The sequence below is a fragment of the Myotis nattereri genome, assembly GCF_964212035.1.
Source record: "Myotis nattereri genome assembly, chromosome: 1".
NCBI lineage: Eukaryota > Metazoa > Chordata > Mammalia > Chiroptera > Vespertilionidae > Myotis > Myotis nattereri.
Window position 1 is genome coordinate 47965034 of NC_138075.1, and position 25378 is coordinate 47990411.

General features: G+C 38.1%; 1 protein-coding gene across 1 annotated transcript in view; it reads left to right on the forward strand.

Annotated features, from left to right (window-relative positions):
* HERC1 (HECT and RLD domain containing E3 ubiquitin protein ligase family member 1) overlaps positions 1 to 25378 on the forward strand; it is a 189617-nt gene that overhangs the window by 34312 nt on the left and 129927 nt on the right. The window contains exons 3-12 of the mRNA XM_081094425.1: positions 6170 to 6265; positions 11832 to 12026; positions 13022 to 13333; positions 15892 to 15988; positions 16558 to 16701; positions 17626 to 17753; positions 22026 to 22170; positions 22273 to 22444; positions 24265 to 24399; positions 24984 to 25149. Coding sequence (XP_080950551.1) covers positions 6170 to 6265; positions 11832 to 12026; positions 13022 to 13333; positions 15892 to 15988; positions 16558 to 16701; positions 17626 to 17753; positions 22026 to 22170; positions 22273 to 22444; positions 24265 to 24399; positions 24984 to 25149 — 1590 coding nt within the window. The remainder of the gene's footprint in view (positions 1 to 6169; positions 6266 to 11831; positions 12027 to 13021; positions 13334 to 15891; positions 15989 to 16557; positions 16702 to 17625; positions 17754 to 22025; positions 22171 to 22272; positions 22445 to 24264; positions 24400 to 24983; positions 25150 to 25378) is intronic.

The following is a 25378-nucleotide window of genomic DNA, read 5'->3' on the forward strand; positions in this document are numbered from 1 at the left end:
CCCCACCTTACTCTCTAAGGCTTTATCTATAATATTGCCCCTTACTGGGAAGAGGGTGCCCCAGGAAACTAGATTGCTTTCTTCAGTATCTGTTTAGTCTCATTGTCTTTAGGTTTGTATGCATATTTGGCTATTAGTTTAAATTGGCCCTAAAGCTTAAGAAATATTTATAGTAAATATATTTACCTACCCCAGTGGTTGGCAAACTCATTAGTCAACAGAGCCAAATATCAACAGTACAACGATTGAAATTTCTTTTGAGAGCCAAATTTTTTAAACTTAAACTATATAGGTAGGTACATTGTTATTAACTTAATTAGGGTACTCCTAAGGCTTAGGAAGAGCCACACTCAAGGGGCCAAAAAGTCGCATGTGGCTCGAGAGCCACAGTTTGCCAACCACAGACCTACCCAGTGTATTTTAATCTTCATTTAATTAACCTATAATAAACATTTTATTCCTTTTTGGCTTGTTTTATTTACTGCTTTCCAATACCTGCACTTAAGGAAGAGGCGAGGTAATCTTTGTTGAGTGCCTACTACCTACCAGGTGGTTTATGTGCACTGTCTCATTTATTTATCATGTTAATTTCTAAGATATTATTTATCCTTATCTTAAGGATGAAGAAACTGGCAATTATCCTAAATTTACACACCTACTTCTCAAAAGAACTAGAAGTATAATGTGTACTTTTGATTAAGCACTTATGGGCCAGGCACAGTGTTAACTAATTCCTACTATAACCCTGAATGTCTGTAAAGCCCATGTTTTTTCTGCCTCCCTCCTCCCCCCATATATGTTAAATCAATTTATTTATTTATTTCCCTATGAAGGCCTACCTTTTTTTTTAAATGAGCTGAAAGCATTTCCTACTTCTTCTTTTTTTTAATATATTGATTTTTTTACAGAGAGGAAGGGAGAGGGATATAGAGTTAGAAACATCAATGAGAGAGAAACATCCATCAGCTGCCTCCTGCACACCCCCTACTGGGGATGTGCCCACAACCAAGGTTCATGCCCTTGACCAGAATTGAACCCAGGACCCTTCAGTCTGCAGGCCAATGCTCTATCCACTGAGCCAAACCGGTTAGGGCATGAAGCCTACCTTAAAGTAGACTGAAAATACATTGTTTATTTTATGGCTGGATTTCTAGTTTCTCTCCACTTGGTCTCTTTCATTCATGGGCAAAATGTCAAATACACCTAGTCAGAAAGGTGTCTTTACTCACCAAGACTGTACCCTATAATATAACCTCTTGTTAGGACAAGGACACCCCAGAAAACTAGATTGCTTTCCTCAGAATCCTGGATCTATTCTGGGGAAAGAATTTTGTTTTTGATTTAGTTTGGCTCTCCCAAAGTCACAACAGACCTACATTATATTGAATTTAATTAAATCTCAGATTGACTTTTTAGGGGAAAGACATGGTTATTTAATTGAATTTTATATTCAGTATTTTTTCTTACACAATAAGCAATAGAGTCCGATGCTCTTGGTCTCCAGAACCCATGCTTCTTACACTTTACAGTAGTGTCTGAGAACTCAGAAAATATCTAGAACCTCTCCTGGTACATTGGACCACAACTGAGCTGATCATCCCTGTCTTAAGTTTCTCTACCCCTAAAAACTGGGATAAAATTTGTCCCCAACCTAGATGTTAGAGGAAGAGACACTAACCATCAATTGAGTACTTGGCATAAGGATTAAAAAAATATAAGTTTAATCCATAAGTTGTATTTACTTGTGTGATTTTTAAATTTGCTACCCATACACATAATAATTGTGTTTGAATGGGAGTGCACAAGATATTCATTAACTTAGATTTAAATAGAGAGTAGGGAAACAATGTCAGTGTACATCTGTGAATTCTAAAAAAATATCTATAAACACATTGGACTTTGCCATTAGGTGTTTACTGAGCACTATGTGCCAAATACTGTTAGGCACTGGGTTAAAAAAATGAATAAGCTTTGTAATGTCCATGCCCTCAGCCAGCTCGCAGTTTAAGGAAAGAGAGATACATGGACATTTCCAATTAATGATAATGGATTGTACTAGAAGTCTGTACAGGGAGAAGGTGGTGAGATACAGGAGGAGAGCTGGAGGGGAAGGGGCAGGAATTGACTTATGGTGGAGGAACCCCTGAGCTTAGTTGAAAAGTAGGAAGAGTTTGGCTAAAAACATATGTGTCAGTGAGGGGACTGGAGAATTTTTTAGATGAGAGGACCAGATTTCACAAAGTGATAGTGTGGAAGAGCAAGCCCTGGATGTATGGGGTAGAATGGGATGAAATGAGGCTGCCAAGCGAGGCAGGGCCTTGTATCCCTTGCTTCTTGATCCTGTGGCTTCTTGATCTATTGAACCAATTCTAAGTAGAGTAAAACCAGATAGCAAGAAAATAAATGTATTCCATCCAGTCTTATGTTCTTGTCTTAATATCTTCTAAGGACAAATGTGAAAAAATAAAAGGTATTACATTATTTTTAATGGTAGGTATTTAAGAAGAAGGTAATTAAATGAAGACCTATGAAACCACTAGTTTGTTATTTTAATTTCTATTTTATCTCTGGACCATTGAACTTCCTATGGTATGTTGTAATGTATATAGTTATACATTTATTTTTAATATATTTTATTGATTTTTTACAGAGAGGAAGGGAGAGGGATAGAGAGTCAGAAACATCGATGAGAGAGACACATCTACCAGCTGCCTCCTGCACACCCCCCACTGGGGATATGCCCGCAACCAAGGTACATGCCCTTGACCGGAATCGAACCTGGGACCCTTCAGTCCGCAGGCCGACGCTCTATCCACTGAGCCAAACCGGTTACGGCTAGTTATACATTTAATGTACTATATTTTTCAAAATTTAATTTCTTTTAAAATGCCTAGGTATAGCCTTTTGTTGTTGTTGTTTTTATATTATGCAGTATGTTTACAAAACACATAAGAATTCTGTATACAATGGGTTTTAGAGATCTCTGTAATCCTAATTGACTGGGACTAGCCTCTCAACTATTTTGGGAAGAAAACAGTGACAGTCTCTGCAGACAATGTTTGAAGGATTTTATTGGTTTCTTATTTTTAAATCTAGTAAGAATTTATTAAAGACTCCCTGTATTTTCTCTTCTTTCTCAGTGTACATGGTGCAAAATGCAATTGCTACTTACTATATGTTAGGAACTGTGTTAGGCGTGTTTTATACATAATTTCAGTTAATCCTCTCAACAGCTCTATATAATATAGGCATTATTTCTGTCTAAGGATAAGGGATCTTATCTTTCAACCACACAGTCAAAAAGTGATGGGAGTTTGGATTTAAACCCAGGTCTGTCTGTTATGAAAACTTTTATACAGTTTTTAACATTTTCCTCTATACTGTAGAAAAGCTTAGAAAAGGTATTGCTGGTACTGGTGCCAGCTCTTAGGAAGGTACAACATGCTGTTCCTCATCTGCTATTGGCTTGGTGATCACTAGAAGTGTTCTTTAAACAGTGGAGCCAAAGATTACAGTTTTTCCCAATTATGGAATTTGGAGAGGCTATGCCCCAAAGTATTTGCTAATATAGCAACACCTGGGATGTCTAAGGATTAATTAATTTTGAACACTCAGCTTCTGGTATGACTCCAGACCTACAGGTGGCTCTCTAAGCCTTACCACTCAAAGTGTGAGCACTAGACAGCAGCATTGGCATCAACGGGGAGCTTGTTAAGAAATGCAGAATCTCAGGCTCCCATCTATATTTATTGAATTAGAATTTGTATTTTAACAAGCTCTCTAAATAATTCATGTCCATTTTAAAATTTGAGAAGTGCCACCTTAAACAATTAAAAAGAAAAGTTGTTTTGGTAGCAGCAGGTTTGTACCTGATGACCCAGTGATAAATTAAATAGCCAACATGTTCATTTCTCTCATTACTTATTAATCATGTTGATTAAAGTAATTTGAATTGATAAAATCATGATCATTAGTTGGATGGGATCTTACTGGGCATCCAGGCCAAACACTTCCACAATGGAGGATATACTTTTCAATGGTATATCTGCCTTGTGATCTTCTAGAAGATAAATATGTTTATAATACACTGTCCTTTGAAATAAATGCCACTGATGAAAATTTCAAAATTATAGGATTGGCAAATCAGAGAAAGAACTTGACATTTGTGATCTAAAGATTTAATAATATGTATGGGAATTTGAGGGAGCTATGAAGATTAAGTTCATTTTCTGGTTTATGATTTTTCAATGAGAGAATGATTTCTAGTCATAGCCTTTGGGCCCTATTGTGGAGAGTCGGCATTTAGTCCCAGAGAGGTACTATTGTTACCTGATTGGGTCTGAGCCTGGGGTAGGTCTCCGTTAGTGTGTAGATTCTTGACTTCCTGTAGGAAAGATTTCACAAAATGAGTCCAGGTGATTTTGAGAGTATGTTCATTAAAGCTGGAGACAGTGAAACAAAAGAAGGGCTTAAGGTAGGAAAGCAATAGGAGAGGAAAAGTCAGAGAAAAGGGATCCTTGAAGACAGGTTCAGGGGGTCAGCCCGGATCAAGCTGCCATTGCCCACTGCTCCCCTGGTTGCAAGTCTTGCAGGGGCTCTTAGAGTTTAGGAGAAAAACAGCAGAGATACAAGGCCTGGGAGTGCTGTTGCCAGAGTGAGCTGTGGCTTTTTTGTCTTGAGGCTTTTTACCTCTCTGGCCTGCCGGAATTCTAGGGAAGGTCTCGGGGAGAGTCTTAACAGAATATTCATTAACTTTTCAGGTGTGTCTTTCAGTATGTTGATTCACCAAAGTGTGCATATAGAGGGCTCAGGGGTTATTTTCTGGTTAGTTTCATTTTTAAAAGAACATCATTAAGAAGGTCATTGAAGAGGGCTGGGGACTGAGGACAGTCTGGAACCGTGGTCAGCAAACTGCGGCTCACGAGCCACATGAGGCTCTTTGGCCCCTTGAGTGTGGCTCTTCCTAAGCCTTAGGAATACCCTAATTAAGTTAATAACAATGTACCTATCTATATAGTTTAAGTTTAAAAAATTTGGCTCTCAAAAGAAATTTCAATCGTCGTACTGTTGATATTTGGCTCTGTTGACTAATGAGTTTGCCGACCACTGGCTGGAATATGTAACCCATTTGCTCCTTAGTGTCCTTGGTTAGGGAAGATAAAACCTTGTGATTCATTAGCTAGGTGTACATTGCTCAGATTGTTTGGTCCTGTTTAATTATACTATCTTATTTTCCCTTATTCCACTTGTCAAGGAATCTCCTAGCTTTTTACTGTCCTTCCTCCAGCTGTACTAGAAAAAAAGATGCTTTGTTGCTGGTGTAGTCACTTAGCTACATGAACTGACTTTAGGACCTTAGTTGTGCTGAAACTAAAAAGGGAGGGCCGGACTTCCTGCTCTGGTCAGGGTCATCACTCAAGTTGGCTATGTTCTACTTGCCTGTATCCTTGGGGGCAGTTGGGCAAGGCAGCCCCAGAGGAGTAGAATATTTCCTGGGATCCCATTTACTGCATTCTGAACACCCACAAAGAATGTGTAATTTGCAAAATTCTGCCTCTTTGATTGTTTTTGGCTCAAGCCCTGTGACCCTTAGAACAAATCACTATTTAATAAGGTCGTCAGTGAGGGAGTGGCACTTAATTTATGGTTTCACTCTATAGCCACATCCTACATAATAAAAGGGTAATATGCAAATTGACCCTAACAGCAGAACAACCACTGGACCAGTCACCATGAGGTGCACTGACCACCTCTTGGTCCCTTTCCCTGGCTGGCAGGCTCCGATTGCATGATGGCAACCTATGGCAGGGGTGGGGCTGGCGACTGGGCAGGAACAGTTGACCTCTTGGTCCCTTCCCCCCGGCCATCAGGCACCAATCACCCGATGGAGAACTGGTAACGAGGGATGGGTGGTGGGGGGGGGGCGGGGCTGGCTGCAGACAGCTGGGGAAGATGGCCTTGATCACAGGCCAGGCCTAGGGACCGTACCTGCGCACGAATTTTGTGTGCCAGGCCTCTAGTCTTTTATAACAGTTGATTTCATGACCTAATGTTCAGATTTGATCTTAATGCACATAATCATATAAACAGTTCTCAAATGATTTTGTGGACTATTTAAGTGATTTTAATACATATGTCTCTTTTCTTCCTCAAAATATTTTAATTATAGGGTTCATCTGCTGATCGGAGTCAGTGGAGGGAACCAACCAGAACATCTGATGGGTTGTGCTCCCTCTATGAGGCAGCTTTATGTCTCTTTGAAGAGGTAGGTAATAATCATGGCTTTTACATTACAAATTACTTTGTGTTAAAATGCTATTGCATATATTTATCCCTTAAAAATTATCTGTTCTACCTCTGGAAAGATTGCAAAAGAAAATGACATCAATGGTTATCTCTAGAAAAGGGATCTGGGGTGTCTGGCATCAGGGATAGGGAACATATTTTTCAGCGTATACCCTTTTATTCATTTTGAATTTTGTATCATATGAAGATAACTGTAATTTTATCAAAAGTAAAACAGATATAGAAAGACATACAAACAAATGTGTAGTTTAATGATTTATCGTTTTTAAAAATCCTTCTAATCTGTATCCAGGTAAACGAATAAAACTTTATTCTTTCATGTCCTGGCCATAACCCTTTTCCTCCTCACTTAAGTATCCACTGACTTTTAGAGTACAGATGCTCCTCAACTTATGATTGGGTTACGTCCCAATAAACCCCTTGTAAGTTTAAAATATCATTTAGTCAAAAGTGCATTTAATACACTTAACCTACCAAACATCATAGCCTAGCCTACGCTACTTTAAACATGTTCAGAACACTTATATCAACTTACAGTTAGGCATAATCATCTTACCCAAAGCCTATTTTATAGTAAAGTGTTGAATATCTCATGTAGTTTATTATGCATATCACTTCTGTACCATCTTAAAGTAAAAAAGTTTTAAATCAAGCCATTATAAATTGGAGACTGTAATCACTTCATTGCATTTCTTTATAGTTCTTTACAGGTGTACATCCTTAGACACTATGTATAGTCTTGCCCATTATTGTGGACTATTTAAGTGATTTTAATACATATGTCTCTCTTCTTCCCCTGGCCATTGTGCTCAGTGGTTAGAGCTTCGGCTTGTGAACTGAAGGGTCTGTGCATGGGTTGCAGGTTCGATCCCTGGTCCCGTGTGGGCTCGTGTGGGAGGCAACCAATCTATGTATTTTTCTCACATCAATGCTTTTCTCCCCTCTTCCCCCCCTTCCACTCTCTAAAAATCAATGGAAAAAATATTCTCGGGTAAGGATTAACAATAACAAAAAAAGTCTTGCACTGGCCAGTGTGGTTCAGCTGGTTGAGTGTCTTTCTGTGCAATAAAAGATCACCAGTTTGATTCCCTGCCGGGGCACATACTCAGGTTGTGGATTCGATCCCCAGTTAGGGGTGTGCCTGAGGAGCTGATTGATGTTTCTCTCTCACATTGATGTTTCTCTCCTTCCCTCTTTCTCTAAAATCAATTAGAAAAAAATTTTTTTTAAGTCTTAAATCTTTTTATCTATTGCTTCCCTCCATTTTTTTTTTTTTTCCTTTTCTTTCATTGTATTTGTTCGGAAACCTGGTTTTTTTTTTAGGCTGTAGAATTGCCTACAATCTGTATTTTGCTAATTACTCATAATCCAGTTCAGTAGGTCCTATGTATTTTCTGAAAGTTGACAGGTGGATTCAGAGCCTTTGGCAAAATTATATACATGGTGGTGTAATCTTCCATCAAGTTCTCTTTTTTCGTGATATTAGCAGCCCTGATACTTCATGACTTATTCTATTAATTCATTTGTGGTTGCTTGCAAAATGGTGGTATTCTATCATTCCTCCTTCATTTACTAATTAGAATGTTTTCATAAAGAAATGATTCCTTTATTGACCACTTGGTTACTCTGCTATAGTTCATATAGAAAAGGCAGAATAAATGCTTGATTTTCCCCACCTGATTTTTTTTATTAAACACTGATTTTTATTTTACTAGGTTTCAGTTTAATGACTCGATCTCCTGTCATCCTCCAAACTTGACCAGTTGATTTCATTTGAAAAACATTATGAACTGATAGATTTAAACCTATTTGAGTTTCAGTCCATTGAATTATTATCTGTAGTGAAGCTTCTGTTGTTGCATCTTTGGCCTCTTCCCTCTATTGTTTTTGGGTAATGTTTTTAAAAAAAGGTTTCCCACTATGTTCCTCTTCCCAGCTGTATCCTTCCTGTTGACGGTATTCTGTTAAACTTTTATTTCACTCCCAGTAGTTTCTCCTCAGTGGGGGTGCGCTGTCCTGTAAGGGGATATCAGTTTTAAGAGTTCACAGGAGCTAGATTGCTCTGAGTTTTAAACTTTTCATCATGGACCCCTTGTACTTTCTGCCGTCAGAGAGAGCACAGCTCTTCTCAGTTGCAACTGCTATTCTTAGCTTCTTGGTTCACTGTTCTTTCCAGTGGCTACCTGATTGGTTGTTTTGGTTTCTTTCTTTCTTCCTTTTTTTTTTCTTTTCTTTTTTTCTGTTCTGAGGTCTGTCAGACACTCTGTTGCTTCCTCCTGCACAAATGTCATTACCACACAGATTTTATTTTGTGTTGGGTGGTGGTTTGTCTCCCCTACATATATTTGGAGTTATTGGAACTGCCCTTGTTGCCTAGTTTTGTTATGAATGCTAAGCATGGTTTTGGAGTTTTGATTTACAGAGAGAGTTGAAGGGAGGGAGAGAGACAGAGAAAGAGAAACATCAATGTGAGAGAGACACATCGATTGGTTGTCTCCCTTACGTGGGGCAGGAATCAAGCCTGCAACCGAGGTACGTGCCCTTGACTGGAATCAAACCCACAACCCTTCTGTCTGCAGACCTATGCTCTAACCACTGAGTGAATTTTGCCTTCTAGTTGCTCTGTGTGGTGATCCAGAAGGTTTAGAAAACTGTGTTGCTCCTGCTATTGTTATCTTCCCTGAATCTTACCTACCTCCTAGTTGTTTTCAAAAAACACATTTCTAAGCTCTGTGAGTAGACTTTTTTCTGCCTCCCTTCTCTTGCTTTTGTGGGGGGATGGCTATGATTTTTCTTTTAAGTCATATTATAGTAATACTAGTGGCCCGGTGCACAAATTCGTGCACATTGAAAGGAAATTAATTAGAAGAAATATTTTAATATTGCTATTCACCCTTTCTCTATAATAGAAGTGGACCAAATTCACGATCGACAATGACAGATTGAAACATACGTGTGTGGTTGGCGTCAGTGAGAGCTTTACATGTATCGCGCATACACGAGTCAACGTTTATTTTTAAATTGCCAGTATGCGTTATTTGTATCAGCCAGTTGGTCGGATGGTTGGACGGACGTACAGTCAGTCACTTAGCCTTTTTTATATATAGATATCTTTAGATGAAATATTCTAACCCACTTGGACCCACCATCCTTTTATCTCCAGCAAAATTTCAGATCTTTTATTAGGGACTGGCAGCTTTCCCTTATACATATTTTGTATGTTCTCAGAACTGTCCTCATTGTTCACTGGAAAATATTTGTCTAGACACATATTATTCCACTGTAGATACTATTTAAAGATTCTGACTTAAATTACTCTATTTCCTTTATGTAATGGGTTGGTAATCAAATATATTGACTATTGCAGATTTGTCTTTTATTGTTTCATTTGATTCAGGAAAAAAACTAAAAGGCAGACAACATATTGATAGCAGTCATAGTCAGAGTTAATATCTGTATTGTATGGATTTCATACAAGTCAGTAAAATCTATTAAGCCCCAATAAATAAATAAATAATAAAAAATACATGGAAAAACTTCAGTTCTATTGATAATAAGGAAATGTAAGGTTAAAATAATGCATCTTCTTTTCCCCACTTAAGTTTGCACAAAAGAAAAAAGCACAATAATTATTATTGGTTTGGATGCAGTGAAAACTTGTACTCATATCACTCTATTTCTTGGTTAGGGTAACTGGGATGGCAATCCTGGGTCCTTCAGTTTTGGTAGGGCTGGTAGGATGGGGAAGAAGCCTGGATTTTTAAAAAGCATTATGAATGGCAATAAACTTTACCATTATATTCAACACAAATGGTAAATAAGTCATGATTTTTATTTTATGTATATACTAGGGGCCCAGTGCATGAATTTGTGCACCTTGAAAGGAACTCTGGGCCACGAGGCTGCGGGGGGCATGGGGCGGGTCTTGGCCCATCCTCTGTGCCCCCATCCGGCCCCTCCTGCTGCAGCCCTGGTCCCCTGTCTGCCGGAAGCCCTGCTCCCACCCGCTGACAGGGGGTGAAGCCCTCATGGGTGATTGGGGCTGGCAGCCGCCGCTTGCACTTGCTGATGGCGCCAGCAGCGGGTGCGAGCGGCAGCTCCAGTGCCTGCAGCGGGTGCGAGCTGGTCTGTCACCAGCAGTGGGTGTGAGAGGTGGCTACTGGCCCTTATCACCTCTCAGGAGCAGGGGAAGGTGGAGAAGCCCTGAGGGGTGACTGGGGTCAGCAGCCGCTGCTCACACCCGCTGGTGGCGTGGAACATTTTGGGCCATCGTCAGGCACCAGCAGCGGGTGCGAGCGGGGCCAGCGCAGGCAGCAGGTGTGAGCGCCAGGTGAGACCATGACGCATGGAAGCAAAGAATTTTCAGTAACCACAAACACCTGCCATGTTCCATGCATGCCCCCTGGTGGTTAGTGCATGTCATAGCGACCAGTTCTGCCGTTCAGTCTATTTGCATATTAGCTTTTTATTATATAGGATTATATAGGATGTGTATACTGTATGTGTGTCTATTGAATTGCTCTGGACTATTACTGTTTTTAGGGTAGCCCTAGTGATATAATAATGTGCTGTTTTGGAAAGCAGTTTAGTATATAGTATGTGTCAAGAATCATAAGATTGTTATTATTTTTTTTATGTAGTAGTCCCATTTCTGAGTTTTCTCTAGGTCTACTGAGGAAGTAATAAAAATGTCATAACAAATATATTAAAAATAGCTTATATTACAAATAAGTAGGAAGAATCTAAATGACCAGTTAAAGGAAAATAGTTAAATACATTGTGATTTTTATATTAGATGGAATATTATCAGTTTAATTAGGAAGAGTAGGTAGAAATATGGAAATTTTTGCATGAGTCTTTTATATCATCACTTTTTTTTTTAATCCTCACCCGAGGATATTTTTCCATTGATTTTTAGAGAGAGTGGAAGAGAGAGGGAAAGACAGAGAGAAATATCAATGTGAAAGAAACACATCAATTGGTTGCCTCCTGCACGAGCCTTGACCAGGGCCCGGGCCAAGGAGGAGCCTGCAACTGAGGTATGTGCCCTTGATTAGAATTGAACCCAGGACCCTTTGAAGAAAGCTCTATCCACTGAGCCAAACTTGCTGGGTGCGGTATCATCACTTTTATATATCCACTGTGATAACTGTTAAAGAACATAAAATTCTGGAAGGACATATGTAAAAAATAGAACATTTATTGTATTATGGTGAGGGGATTATCAGTGTTTTTTTTCTACTTTGGTAAGCTCTGTTTTCCTATAATGCTGTTGTATGCAATAATAAAATTTTTAGTTAAAAAAGTTTGCTTGTGTATCTCCATCTCCTCATTTTTGTCATTTTTATTTGTATCTTTTAGTGGTTTATTCTATAGTAGTACATAGTGTAGCCATCTGTGCTTAAGAATGGATGAGTTGTTAGGTTATTTGAGCAGTTGGGAGTTTTAGAAGAAGGAAAGTTAACAGTAAAATGTCTAATTTAAAAATATTTTGACAATTCATTGTATGTTTTTAATTTTAATAGGTTTGCAGAATGGCTTCTGATTACTCAAGAACATGTGCTAGCCCAGATAGCATTCAGACTGGTGATGCTCCCATTGTCTCAGAAACCTGTGAGGTTTATGTTTGGGGGAGCAATAGCAGCCATCAGTTGGTAGAAGGCACACAGGAGAAAATATTACAGCCCAAACTGGCTCCCAGTTTCTCCGATGCTCAGACCGTGAGTTATCTGCATACCTTACGGATTGGTAGATGACAGGGTTTGCTTTAAATAATGTTAAGAGTGTTTTTTATTTATTTTATTTTTTTAAAATATATTTTATTGATTTTTTACAGAGAGGAAGGGAGAGAGATAGAGAGTTAGAAACATCGATCAGCTACCTCCTGCACATCTCCCACTGGGGATGTGCCCGCAACCCAGGTACATGCCCTTGACCGGAATCGAGCCTGGGACCTTTCAGTCCGCAGGCCAACGCTCTATCCACTGAGCCAAACCGGTTTCGGCAAGAGTGTTTTTTAAATTGAGTGAAGATTCTTGATTGTTTCTTATCTCTGTTGTTTCTATATCATACTGTGTCAGTTTTTTCATTTTAATAGAAAAAATATTTTTAGTCCCCCATTTCCCTAATGCTGTTCCCAAGTTTTAAAAAATTAAGTTGGGGTCTGGATTTTTAAAGAGTTATGAGTGGCAACATACTTACCATTATATTCAACATAAGTGGTAATACTAAATAAAAACTGGAATTTTCCCTTTAGCAGATAGGCATTTCATTTTTCTCTTATGGTCACTTTTTTACATTTGTAACTACCGTTAGCCAAGCTAGATGTTCTATTTTATTATTTTCATTAAGACATTTTAAAATGAATTTAGAATATATATGGTTCTATAATGGACCCTAAGAAATTTATAGGAACATTTTATTTTTTATCCTTTAAGAAACAACATTTTACTTTGTTGTTTCATTGAACCATGACCAGGTAAATAACCTGGAAAGATAAATGTATGTTAATCTGAGCACAACAAAGGCAACGTGAAAAGGCCATTAATGGGTTTCTTAATTTTCTATTTACTTTTCAATCACTATGAAGATCCATGCCCTAGTTGGCTTTAAAAGACTGCTTTTGAGCCTCTTTGGTAAAAACCAGCCTTAAATGTTAACACATTGTTTCTAACAGAAGCATTTTATATTTACATTTCTATTTGTTTGCTTATAGATTGAAGCTGGACAATACTGCACTTTTGTCATTTCTACGGATGGCTCTGTCAGAGCTTGTGGTAAAGGCAGCTATGGGAGACTGGGCCTTGGAGATTCTAATAATCAGTCTACCTTAAAAAAGTTAACATTTGAGCCTCACAGGTCCATTAAAAAGGTTTCATCTTCCAAAGGATCTGATGGTCACACTTTAGCTTTTACCACAGAAGGAGAAGTCTTCAGTTGGGGAGATGGTGATTATGGGAAACTGGGACATGGAAATAGTTCAACACAGAAATATCCCAAGCTTATTCAGGGCCCTCTTCAAGGAAAGGTATGTGTTTTCTTTTTTAACTTAAAAAAATAATTAGATGCACTGGTGCTCTTTCAGATTTTGTTGTGTTCCTTCTGAAGTTGCGTTGCCCCCAGCTCTTTGGCTTAACTTTTGTATAATTCTTTTATGATTTACAAAACATTTCCGCATATATTATTTAATTTTAATTCTTATATAACCTTATTCAGGTAGTTTTTCTCATTTCACAGGTAAGGGAACTGAATATGGGGCTCCAAGAAATTTCAGGCCCTTGCTCTCATGGAGCTTTAATCTGTGGGATAAAGATAATAAATAAGTAAACAAACAGATAAAATAATTTCAAATAATAGTAAAGGAAAATTGAGTAATGTAATAGATACTAACTTGGGTGAAGTGTGTGATATTAGATAATTAGGTCAGAGTTCTCTTGGAGGAAGTAGCATCTTAACAAAAACTTACTTGAGGCTTTTTTTTTTCCAGGGTCTGCAGTTTTATTAGGTCCCCAAATTATGTGCTGTCATAGTTACAATATCCCTGGTTTCTGCTTTATGCATCTTAAATCCATCCTAAAAGTTTAATAAGAAAAGCTTGCTTTTATGAAAATAATATTGAAATTGTCATTTCATATGTTTACTTTTTCTGATCTCTGAGTTTGTTTTTTTTTGTAAAAAAAAAAAAAAGATTTTGTTTCATACTTTACAAGAAACATTATATATACAAATCCTGCAGTATAAAATGATTCACATTTTAAATAAATTCATTTTCAGAAAGATTTAAAACAGCATTTGTAACTAAGAATTTTGAGAGAAAATATTTTTCAAAATTATTTCAAATATATAGTATATTTATATACATATTTTTGTATATTTTTAAAATTTTTTATTTTATTGTTTAAAGTATCATATATAATATTACCTATGTCTCCTTTTTCCCCCATTGATCTCCCCCTGGCCACCACCGCCCCACGCCTCCCCCCCCCCCCCCCACGTCCTCACCCCTTTAGTGTCTGTGTCCATTGTTTATGCTTATATACATGCATACAAGTCCTTTGGTTGATCTCTTACCGCCCGCCCCCCCAACCCTCCCCTGCCTTCCCACTGAAATTTGACATGAGGCTTTTGAAGTGGCTAAGTAACTTGCCCAAGGTCACACAAAAATAAACACTAAACCTAAATCTCCTTCCTTATTATATAATTATATGCATTTATATGGGTCTCACCATTTTAAAATTGTATTCTTTCCATGAAAGTTTCCTCACATAGAGCTCTCTTAATGTTTAAGTTTCAATTTTTTTGTTGTTGTTGTTAATCCTCACCGGAGGATATTTTTCCATTGATTTTTTAGAGAGAGTGGAAGGGATGGGGAGAGACAGAGTGAGAGAAATGTCGATGTGAGAGAGACACATGGATTGATTGCCTCCCACCCATACCCTGACCAGGGCTAGGGGTTGAGCCTGCAACCTAGGTACGAGCCCTTGACCAGAATCGAACCTGAGACCCTTCAGTCCACAGATGGACAGTATTTCTGCTGAGCCAAACTGGCTAGGGCTAAGTTTTAATTTTATATCTGAATTACATGTAGGACACTTTTCCTTCATGGGAGGTTGGTTGACAAGGTTGGCTAATCAAATGAATTTTAGTTTAATGTAACTTTCAGTAGTTTAATTTAGACATCAACCCCCAAGTAGTGACCTTTGGAATATTCCACTTGACAATATCAGGGGATACTTGATAAGATGTTGAATATAGGGCTCTAAGGAACTTCAGATAAACACTATTTGAAGTTGTATATTCCTAGTCTTTGTACCTCCTTTCTTCCTTAATTATAATTTTTTTAAATTAGTTCTAATTTTTTATATTTGACAAACTAGAAATTGAAAAGATATGGAGTTATTGGGGTAGATTTTTTTCCTGTGTATCTTTATTAAGTAGTCAGTGATTTTGATCAGTGTTAGAAGGTATGAGTGGTCCCCAAAATATATTGGTATATGCCTTTATTCCCCTAATTTTTACTCACCAAGTTTTTACCCTACTGTCAGGAGTTTCATTAATGTAAGCTTATATATTGCTTAGATCTTTCTGCATTGGTAATAGTGTGTTTTTGAGAGTTATTCCTATTATATAATGAGTTTTATTTGATTAGCCAGGATTGGAGATTTTATTTTAATGGTTTATTTAAACTTTTTTTTTTTTTATTGTTCCATGAATGTTTAGCCCTCTCCAACTCTTTGAGTAAAGACTTGAGTAGTGATATAATATTCTTGCAAGTAATTGATTGATATATTTGGGGTTGGGGGAGTTGCTAGCTTTTACACTGCCTTTGTGTGAATTGAGTTAAGAAAAATTGTCCTCTCCTTTGGGTGGAAACCAGGGTTTGTGGCCTGGCCAATGTAGAGCATATAGCCATTGCTCTAAAATACAGAACGCATTTCAGCACCTTCTTGACCCTTTAGCCAGGCAGCCTTGTCCTGGATGAGTTGTGAATATCAGTATCTTTGAAGTCTCTTCATGTGGGGTCAAATATGAACTATATGTTTTTTCATCTTCGTGTTCATCAAATTCACTTTGTGTGCAATGCAGGTAGTTGTTTGTGTGTCGGCTGGGTACAGACATAGCGCTGCTGTAACAGAGGATGGCGAACTGTACACATGGGGTGAAGGAGACTTTGGAAGATTAGGTAACATTTTTTATTGAAATTATTCTCATAGAAAAATAGAAATGATGATGGTTATTGAGTGAGACTAGAATTAATAGGCCAAAGACTGTAATTTACTTTGTTATTTTTTTAAGTTCAGAGGAAGATAAGTTTATATACAGAATACCTAGATTTTGGTGCTAAAATTTGAAAATGTAATGAAATCTATCAAGTATTTACTGAGTGTATACTATGAGCAGGCACTGTAGGATTTCAGTGATAAGAAAGATACCATCATGATCTTGGTGTGTATAATTTAGTGGGAAGGGAAAACAAATCAATATGAGGATGATACTAGACAGCATTTGACAAAGTGCTATGAGAGGAGCATAAATAGAATGTCCTAATGAGTCATTGGCAGACTGGGTGACACAGTTTGGGAGTTATCTAGAAGATTTGATGAGAGAAGATGATAGAAATGATTCTGTTTTTCATATTTATCTGTACTTAAAAATGCATCAGTTCTATTAATTTGTAATGTGTATTCCAGCTGTGAAGTAATGGCCAAAAGAAGAAGAGTTAACATTTCTTTTTTGTTGTGTTTTACCAAGGTCACGGTGACAGTAATAGCCGTAACATTCCAACATTAGTAAAAGACATTAGTAATGTAGGAGAAGTTTCTTGTGGCAGTTCACATACTATTGCTTTATCTAAAGATGGGAGAACTGTATGGTCGTTTGGAGGAGGAGACAATGGTATGTAAATATTTATTGGTTGATTACTTTGGCCTTTTTTCCTGAGATGTTTAAAAATTATTTTTCAGTTGTACATGTCTATTGTAGAAAAACCAAATACTGATGGCAGAAATTAAAAAACCTAAAATGAATTGTTTCTACAAATGTTGCTATAACCATTGTTAAAACTGGTAGATAGACATCTAAATATGTATGCATTTACACAAATTTGTACATACTATATATTGCTGCACAGATGTCTTTTAAAAACCAAAGCAGGCCTATATTTACCGTAGATATTATTTAATAACGTGCTGGTTTTTATCTAACAGTATTTTATAAATATCTTTCTATGTCAACAAGCATGGCTCTACATTTTTCTTTTAAATGGCTCAAAGTGTTCTTTCATGCGATTGTAGCACAACTGATAAAACTAGTTTATTATTGAGTAGAGAGTTTCCATTTTTTTTTCAGTATTAAAAACAGTACAATGAATGACTAAATCTTTGTCCATTTTACTTAGTCACTCCTGTCAGCAATGTGAGAATGCCCCTTTCCCCATATTCTTTAATACCCCACTAGGTATTAAAGTAAGATAATTTAAAACATTATTTCAATAGTGAAAATAATATTTTAATTGCATTTCTTTGGTTCTTAGTAAGGTTGAATATATGTTAGCCATTTGTTTTTCTTCTTTAGTGATTTGCCAAGTTTTCTAGTTCATGAACTATTAAATCTTTTCAAAAATTAAAAACAATTATTTCATATGCACTCTAATATAGGAGCTATTTAGTATATCAGCAAATTTGAAGTTAGAAATATCACTATAAAAGGAGAGAAAAACAGAAAAAATAATTGTCTATATCTAACTTAAAGTGGTTTTAATTGCAAGAATAGAGGTTCTTTAAAACAAATTATTTAACTTGAATCTGTTTGTTTTCATAGGCAAACTTGGCCATGGTGATACCAACAGGGTGTATAAACCTAAAGTTATTGAAGCTTTACAAGGAATGTTCATACGCAAAGTTTGTGCTGGGAGCCAGTCTTCACTTTCTTTGACATCAACAGGGCAGGTAAGACTAAGGGGTGAGCATGAAGGCTTAGATCATTTCCTAGAACTAGATGACTAAAAAGTAATTTAAATTTTAAAGTTAAAAAATACATTTAAAACATATGTATTTTCTCCTGTTTGAAGTACAGTATCTGAGAAGGAATCAGTTTTTCTGAACTGGCCTGTGTGACCCAGGTAAACCTGCCCTTAGCCCTGTTCTTTGTTAAGATGCTTTTGTAAAACCTTTTACCACTTAAGTGTTTTCCTAAAAATCATGGATAGTGGGGGAAAGAGAGACTAGCTCTTGCTGGAACCAGTGATATGAACTAACTAACAAAGCAAGAAGGTGATCAAAAGAGAGAGTAAGGAGAACATTTTCATACGGAAAATAATCTGAGAGGTTTAGGTGTCCCGAGAAAGGGTTAGTCAGGCTTAGGATAGTCAGAATTTTACAAGTCCTTTATAAACTTTTGAACTTATACATGAGTATCTTGACTTCCCTTTGTTTGTTGGTGATGGAAAGGGTCCTGGTATGGTGATAGACTTGACAGTAATTTCCTGCTTACATTCATCAGCAATGACAGTGGAAAAGGGAGCTAACCACACATTCTCTCACATATAGGAATCCCTTATGTGCCAGGTAGTGTTATAAAAATGTTTTCTAACTAAATCAAAAGGCAGATAAGCAGCAAAGTGGAAATTAACATATAACTAAAAAATTTTTTTGAGAGACTTGAATGCCTTGTGTCTTAAAATACCTACCTCATGCCCTGGCCGGTTAGCTCAGTTGGTTAGAATGTCATCCCCTTACACCAAGGTTGCGGGCTCTGTCCCCAGTCAGGGCACATATAAGAATCAACCAATCTACACTAATAAAAGAGAAAGATGCAAATTGACCATACCTTCGTGATGCCCACCAGCCAATCAGGAGTGAGCATACAAATTAACCTCATCGCCTCTGTAGAGACTGACAGCAGAGAGGAAGCAGCTCCCAGCACAGCACGGCCTGCTTGGCCATCGCTGCGGCAACCCAGGAGCAGGCAAGCGTGGCCTGCAGGCAGCACCCAGGATAGCCTGCTTGGCCGTTGCTGCAGTGTGGAGCAGGCAGGCCCTGCAGAGAGCAGAGAACCACGAGGAGTGGGCCTAAGGCATCAGTAGGACATCCTCTGAGGGCTCCCGGATTGGAGAGGGTGCAGGTCAGGCTGAGGGAAACACACACACACACACACACACACCCATGCACTAATTTCGTGCACCGCGCCCCTAGTGAGTACATAAATAAGTGGAGCAACAGATCTATGTTTCTCTCTCTCTCTCTCTCTCTCTCTCTCTCTCTCTCTCTCTCCCTCTCCCTCTCCCTCTCCCTCTCCCTCTCCTCCCCTCTCCCTCCCCTTCTCCCCCTCTCCCCTCTCTTCTCTTCTTCTCTCTTTAGCCCTGCTCTCCCTCTTTCTCTCTAAAAAAAAATCAATCAATAAACTTTAAAAAATCTACCTCAAACTATCACCTTGTACTTCACTACATTAGTTATCCTATCTAATAACGAAGGAATATGCTAATTGACCCTCATGCTGTTGCAAAGATGGTGGCACCCACAGCCAATAAGGAGGGAATATGCTAATTGACTGCCACGCCACAAAAAGTTGGTGGTGCCCACAGCCACAAGATGGTGGTGCCCAGTCCCCTCAGCCCCCAGCCACCCAGGGCCAGCTCGAGGTGCAGGCAAGCCTCGGATGGTGGCTGCCCAAGGCTTAGGTAACCAGGGCCGACTGAGGCTTGTGTTGCTGGCAGTGGCAGCAGCAGAGGTGTGATGGGGGTGTTGCCTTCCCCTGATCACCGGGTCGCCTCCCGCCCTGAGGGCTCCCGGACTGTGAGAGGGGGACAGGCTGGGCTGAGGGACCCCCCCCTCCAGTGCATGAATTTTCATGCACCGGGCCTCTAGTTTGTTATAATGCTGGTTGCTACCTTAAAACTTAAAACTTCTGTTTTACATCTTTCTCACTGAGAGTTTTGTGCTAAGAATCAATGAACTGAAGCCAGAAGATGCTCATTTATTTGTTGTATAACCACAGGCAAATCACCGACCTCCCTTGAGTATCAATGCTTCTTTTGCAAGAGAGGGGTAATAGTTTCTGCTTTGCTTACAAATGATCATAAACAGCAATTATTTGAATGGAAAGTTTCTATAAACCAAGAAGTACTGTTTAACTACTAGTCGCTAATCCTCCTATATAATAAAAGCCTAATATGCTAAGTGTCTGGTTGTTCGGTCGTCCGTTCAACTAATCAAAGTGTAATATGCTGATAGGCTAAGGCCGCTCAACCGCTTGCTCTGACGTGCACTGACTACCAGGGGTTAGACGCTCCAACCGGTAGGTTAGCTTGCTGCTGGGGTCTGGCCGATCAGGAGGAGCGAGATGGGCCGGACATGCCCTGGAGCCCTTCTGTGGTTCATCCCTGGCTGGCCAACCTCCCGCATCCCTCCCTGGCCCTGATCGTGCACTGGTGGGGTCCCTTGGCCTGGCCTGCACCCTCTTGCGATCTGGGACGCCTCATGGGATGTCAGAGAGCCAGTTTTGGCCTGATCCCACAGGCCAGGCCAAGGGACCCCACTGATGCACGAATTTGTGCCCCGGGCCTCTAATAATATAATAACAGTAATAAATTCAGTACATTAAATTCCAAAGAAAAGTGTAAATTATTTGCACTATGAGTACACTAAGTTATGTGAAGTCAAATACATAAACTGAGAAAAAAATAAAGTGAGAGAGATACTTTTGAATGGTAAGGGTAGTTCTGTTTACCATTATACTACTTGCTGAGTATGAAATGAATATCTACTTTTTCCTTGGTTCATCTCAGTCCCTTAGGCCTCTTCAGTGCTAACTCACCACCATATTAAGTATGATTCTTGTGGCCCTGGCTGGTTTGGCTCAGTGGATAGAGCATCAGCCTGCGGACTGAAGGGTCCCAGGTTCGATTCTGGTCAAGGGCATGTACCTGGGTTGCGGGCACATCCCCAGTAGGAGGTGTGCAGGAGGCAGCTGATCGATGTTTCTCTCTCATCGATGTTTCTGACTCTCTATCCCTCTCCCTTCCTCTCTGTAAAAAATCAATAAAATATATATATATTAAAAAAAAAAAAAAAAGTATGATTCTTGTGTTGAAAAATACAGTATGTATGCAAGCCAAGTAGTTCTTCATCTTGTGTTCAAGCAAAGGAATACTGCAGTAGCAAAACTTAGCTATGTGAGTCTTTTTTTGTGGGGGTGGGGAAGGGGGGCAGGCACAGGCACGGCTGTGCTCCTGAGAGGGAGAGCACGAGCTGTGTGGGTCTTAATGAGTGACAGTATTATATTGTATTTGAATGATTTAGATTTTCAATGACATTGGCTATATATTTTATCAATTTATTTATCTTTAGTTCCTAACCCCTCCTAACAAGCCTTTCTTGTACTGGAATTATGTGGCATTCTATACTTAAATAAGTTTTCTGGCAACTGGTACAAGTATTTGCTCTTCATTTTTTTGTTGAAGAGGTTTAACCTCTCAGTAGTCTTTCCTGAAATAATTGCAAGACAAAATAATTCCCAAACTTGATGGCACAAATATAAGAGTCTATAAGACCCATTGAAAGAAAAGAAGTTGTTCAGTTTGCTGATTATTTTGATTTTGGGTTGCCAAATTGGCAGTCGTTTATTCTTTTATATTCCATATTTTTCACCTCATATTTCCCTCAAACATCTTTAATCAGTATTAGTCAAAAATAAAGATGTTTGTTTCACATGATCCTCTTTCTAAGTGGTAATTAAAATTGTTATCACAATGAGATAAGGTATTTTTCAACTAAATCATAAATGGCAGTTTTGTGATTTATAGAATTTTTATATGATCACACCTTGGTCTAGTCAACACAATATTTGTTGGGACTTTCAATGTAAAAAACATGTAAAGGAGAAGTTTTAAGATAGCAACAGTATTTCTAAGCTACTAAGCTTGGGCAAATATAACACAATGCAAGCCAATAAGTAGCTTTGGCAGAATCTCTCAGAAGATCATTCTATATGTTTTTTTTATGACCAATTATTTTTCTTTCAGCTCAGGTTTTTGTCTGCCTGTATAATGAACTTTTAAAAACAGCAAAATAAATTACTATAAGCATCTTTAAAAGAATCAAAACAATAAATACTATTTTTAACAATAAAGTTATTATTTAGTATTAAACCACACTGTTCTTTATGATATTTATTCCTAATTTCTCAGGTTATTATGTGTAGTGTATTTCTATTTGTTTCAGGTCTATGCTTGGGGCTGTGGAGCTTGTCTAGGTTGTGGTTCTTCAGAAGCTACAGCTTTGAGACCCAAGCTTATTGAAGAACTGGCTGCCACCAGAATAGTTGATATTTCTATTGGAGACAGTCATTGTTTGGCTCTTTCTCATGGTAAAGTCATTTGTTTTTAAGAAATAGTATTAACTATCACCTTCCACAAATACATTACATTTAAATTGGGCTTTTCTTTTGTTCTTTGTGTTTTGTTTTTAGATAATGAAGTTTATGCCTGGGGTAATAACTCAATGGGGCAGTGTGGACAAGGAAATTCCACAGGCCCTATTACTAAACCAAAGAAAGTGAGTGGCTTAGATGGCATAGCTATTCAGCAGATCTCTGCTGGAACATCACATAGTCTGGCATGGACTGCTCTTCCTAGAGACAGGTAAGAGTGGCCACATTTAAAAAATTTTGTGTTTTAATAACAGTAGAAGCACTAGTAAAATCAGAAATAATTGTGCTTTTTTAATAAAATACCCTTCTGAACATTTTTAGTATTGTTTTTTTATTATCGTAAGTTGACATTAGATTTCTTTCCATTTGAATATTGGGGTTAGATATGTTTTATAAGCATGAGGTTATCCCCTGTATTTAAGATACTTTCTTAATTTGTCTTCTAAACATTTTGAATTTCTTCTGTGTCCAGATAATGATTAAAAAAAAATGTTTTATTTCAGAGAGAGAAAGGGAGAGAAATAGAAACATCAGTGATGAGAGATAATCACTGATCGACTGCCTCCTGCACACCCCCTACTGGGGATAGAGCCCACAACCTGGGCATGTGCCCTGACCTGTTAGTGAACCATGACCCCCTGGTTCATGGGTTAATGCTCAACCATTGAGTCACACTGGCCGGGCCCAGATAATTATTTTAAAATTTAATGTGTAAGTATCAACAGGAAATTATATTAAAATAATCAAAACCAGAAGTAGGCTTAATTGATTTAAATAATTAATTAGCCTCTGTACCCTTTATCTGGTTGGTTTTTTGGAAAGAGTAGTTGCCAGACTTTTAAATAAAATAAGTTACTTTTTGCAGAAATTTAGCTTTTTTATGAAGTGATAATAAACATAGATCTGTTTAATTGGGTTGGTGACTTTTAGCCAATATTAGGAGATTGGATTTTAAGGAATTTGAGGGTTGTTTCAGATATTTTTAGATGCATGTGGGCTAATTTACAACCTAGAATGTATTACACAGTTGACCCTTGAACAACATGGCTTTGAACTGTGCTGGTCCACTTATACATACACAGATTTTTTCCCAATAAATATACAGCCAGTCCTCCATATCTGTGCATTTTGCATCCACGAATTCAGTCAACTGCGGATTGAAAACAGTAGTTTTCAATCTATGGCTGGGAATCTGTGGAAGCTGGCCCGACTGTATGCATTTTTCTCTGCCATTTTATATAGGGGACATGAGTACCTGCGGATTTTGGTATTCACAAGGGGCAGGGAGGCGGCGGGTGTGTCCTACAACCAATCCTGTGCAGATACTGAGGGACAACTACAGTTAAGTTTTTGGGGATTCAAAAGTTCTACATGGATTTTTTACTGCACTTGGGTAGAGAGTCAGCACCTGTAACCCCTGCATTGTTCAATGGTCAACTGTATTTGCATTCTAGACCTTTGATTCAGGTGGGGTTTTTTATGACATTGTAACCAATTAAATACATTTATACCCTCTAAAACAAAAGCCCAAAAGTATAATAAATTTAATATAAATAATTTATATTAGTATTAACTCTGCAACTTCCCATTTTATATGTAGGTAGTTTGTTTCCAAGATCTTGAAAATCTTCACAAGTGTTTTTAGGAGTTTTTCTTTTAATAGATGTCAGTATGTCACTGTATAGAGTCAGGCTATGTTTCTTAAAATGAAATAAACATTTTATAGACCCTTAGAAGGGGTTATAGTAGATCATGTGTCTCAGCCTTCTGCCTTCAGGTCAGTGAATATCCAAACCTTACAAAACAGATGGTGGTTATATATTTTCTTCTTGAAGAACTCTAGGGATGGCCAATTCTTGGTTTTCCTCAGTTGCTAAAATGAAGGGTTTTATCACCTTCATAATCAAGAAAGTTTTCTGTGTATCTTGTTGAAACTTTCAGCTTTAGTAATGGTTTAGATTTTGTTTTTGATCACGTGTAATAATTTTATGTTAAGGCGGTTCCATGATTTTTCTTAATGCTTTTTTCTAGACAAGTTGTTGCATGGCACCGACCTTATTGTGTAGATCTTGAAGAGAGTACCTTCTCACACCTGCGTTCTTTTCTTGAGAGATACTGTGATAAAATAAACAGTGAGATTCCCCCACTCCCTTTCCCTTCATCAAGGTATGTTCTGTATATGTATATTTGTGTGTGCGCACGTGCATGTCTATTAATTACTCATTTCAAGTTTTGACTTATTTTCTTTTTATTTTTGGAATGCTGGGTGAATTTATTTTTTTAATTCTTTATTGTTTAAAGTAGTGGTTGCCAACCTTTAGGACTTCATGGACCGCCAGTGGTCTGTGGACCACCGGTTGGTGACGCTGCTCCTAAGGTTTCCTTAAACCAGCGGTCGCCAACCTTTTGGACCTCATGGACTACTAGTTGGCGACTGCTGGTTTAAAGTATTACATAGGTCTCCTTTTTCCCCCATTGACCTCTCCCCAGAGTTTTGACTTACTATTCTTTCTTGTTTGATTTTCCTCTCAATTATATGAAATTCTTTACAATCTAAAAAAGAGCTAAACTTTAGATACTTGCTGATAATAATCTTTCTGGAGAGTTACCCATAATTTCATGAATCATGTTTTAAAAATTACTGTTGGTCATAATTTCACAAAATTTTTGAAGAGAAAAAAATGTTACTGAAACTGGAAAGCACGTGCTCTTTATGTTCCAAAAGTTCACTGCAGTTTATTTGGTTTCAGGGAACACCATAGTTTCCTCAAGCTGTGCCTGAAGCTGCTATCAAATCACCTTGCTCTTGCACTTGCGGGAGGGGTAGCTACCAGCATTCTTGGGAGACAGGCAGGTCCACTTCGAAATTTGCTCTTCAGACTGATGGACTCAACTGTCCCAGATGAAATCCAAGAGGTAAGAGTATAGGACTCATGAATCTGTATCTCAAGGCACATTTTTCTCTGAGGTTGTAGCTTATAAATTCAACTATATCTTAGGAAACTTCAGTTGGATGTTCTTTCCCCTACTCCTATTTTCTTGGGAGAACAAATGTTTTTGGTCAATCTGACCTTTAAAATAGAGCTCAAATGTCATTTCTGAGAAACCCTTTCAGTCCCTGCTATCCTGCCAGGTTAGGTTTCTC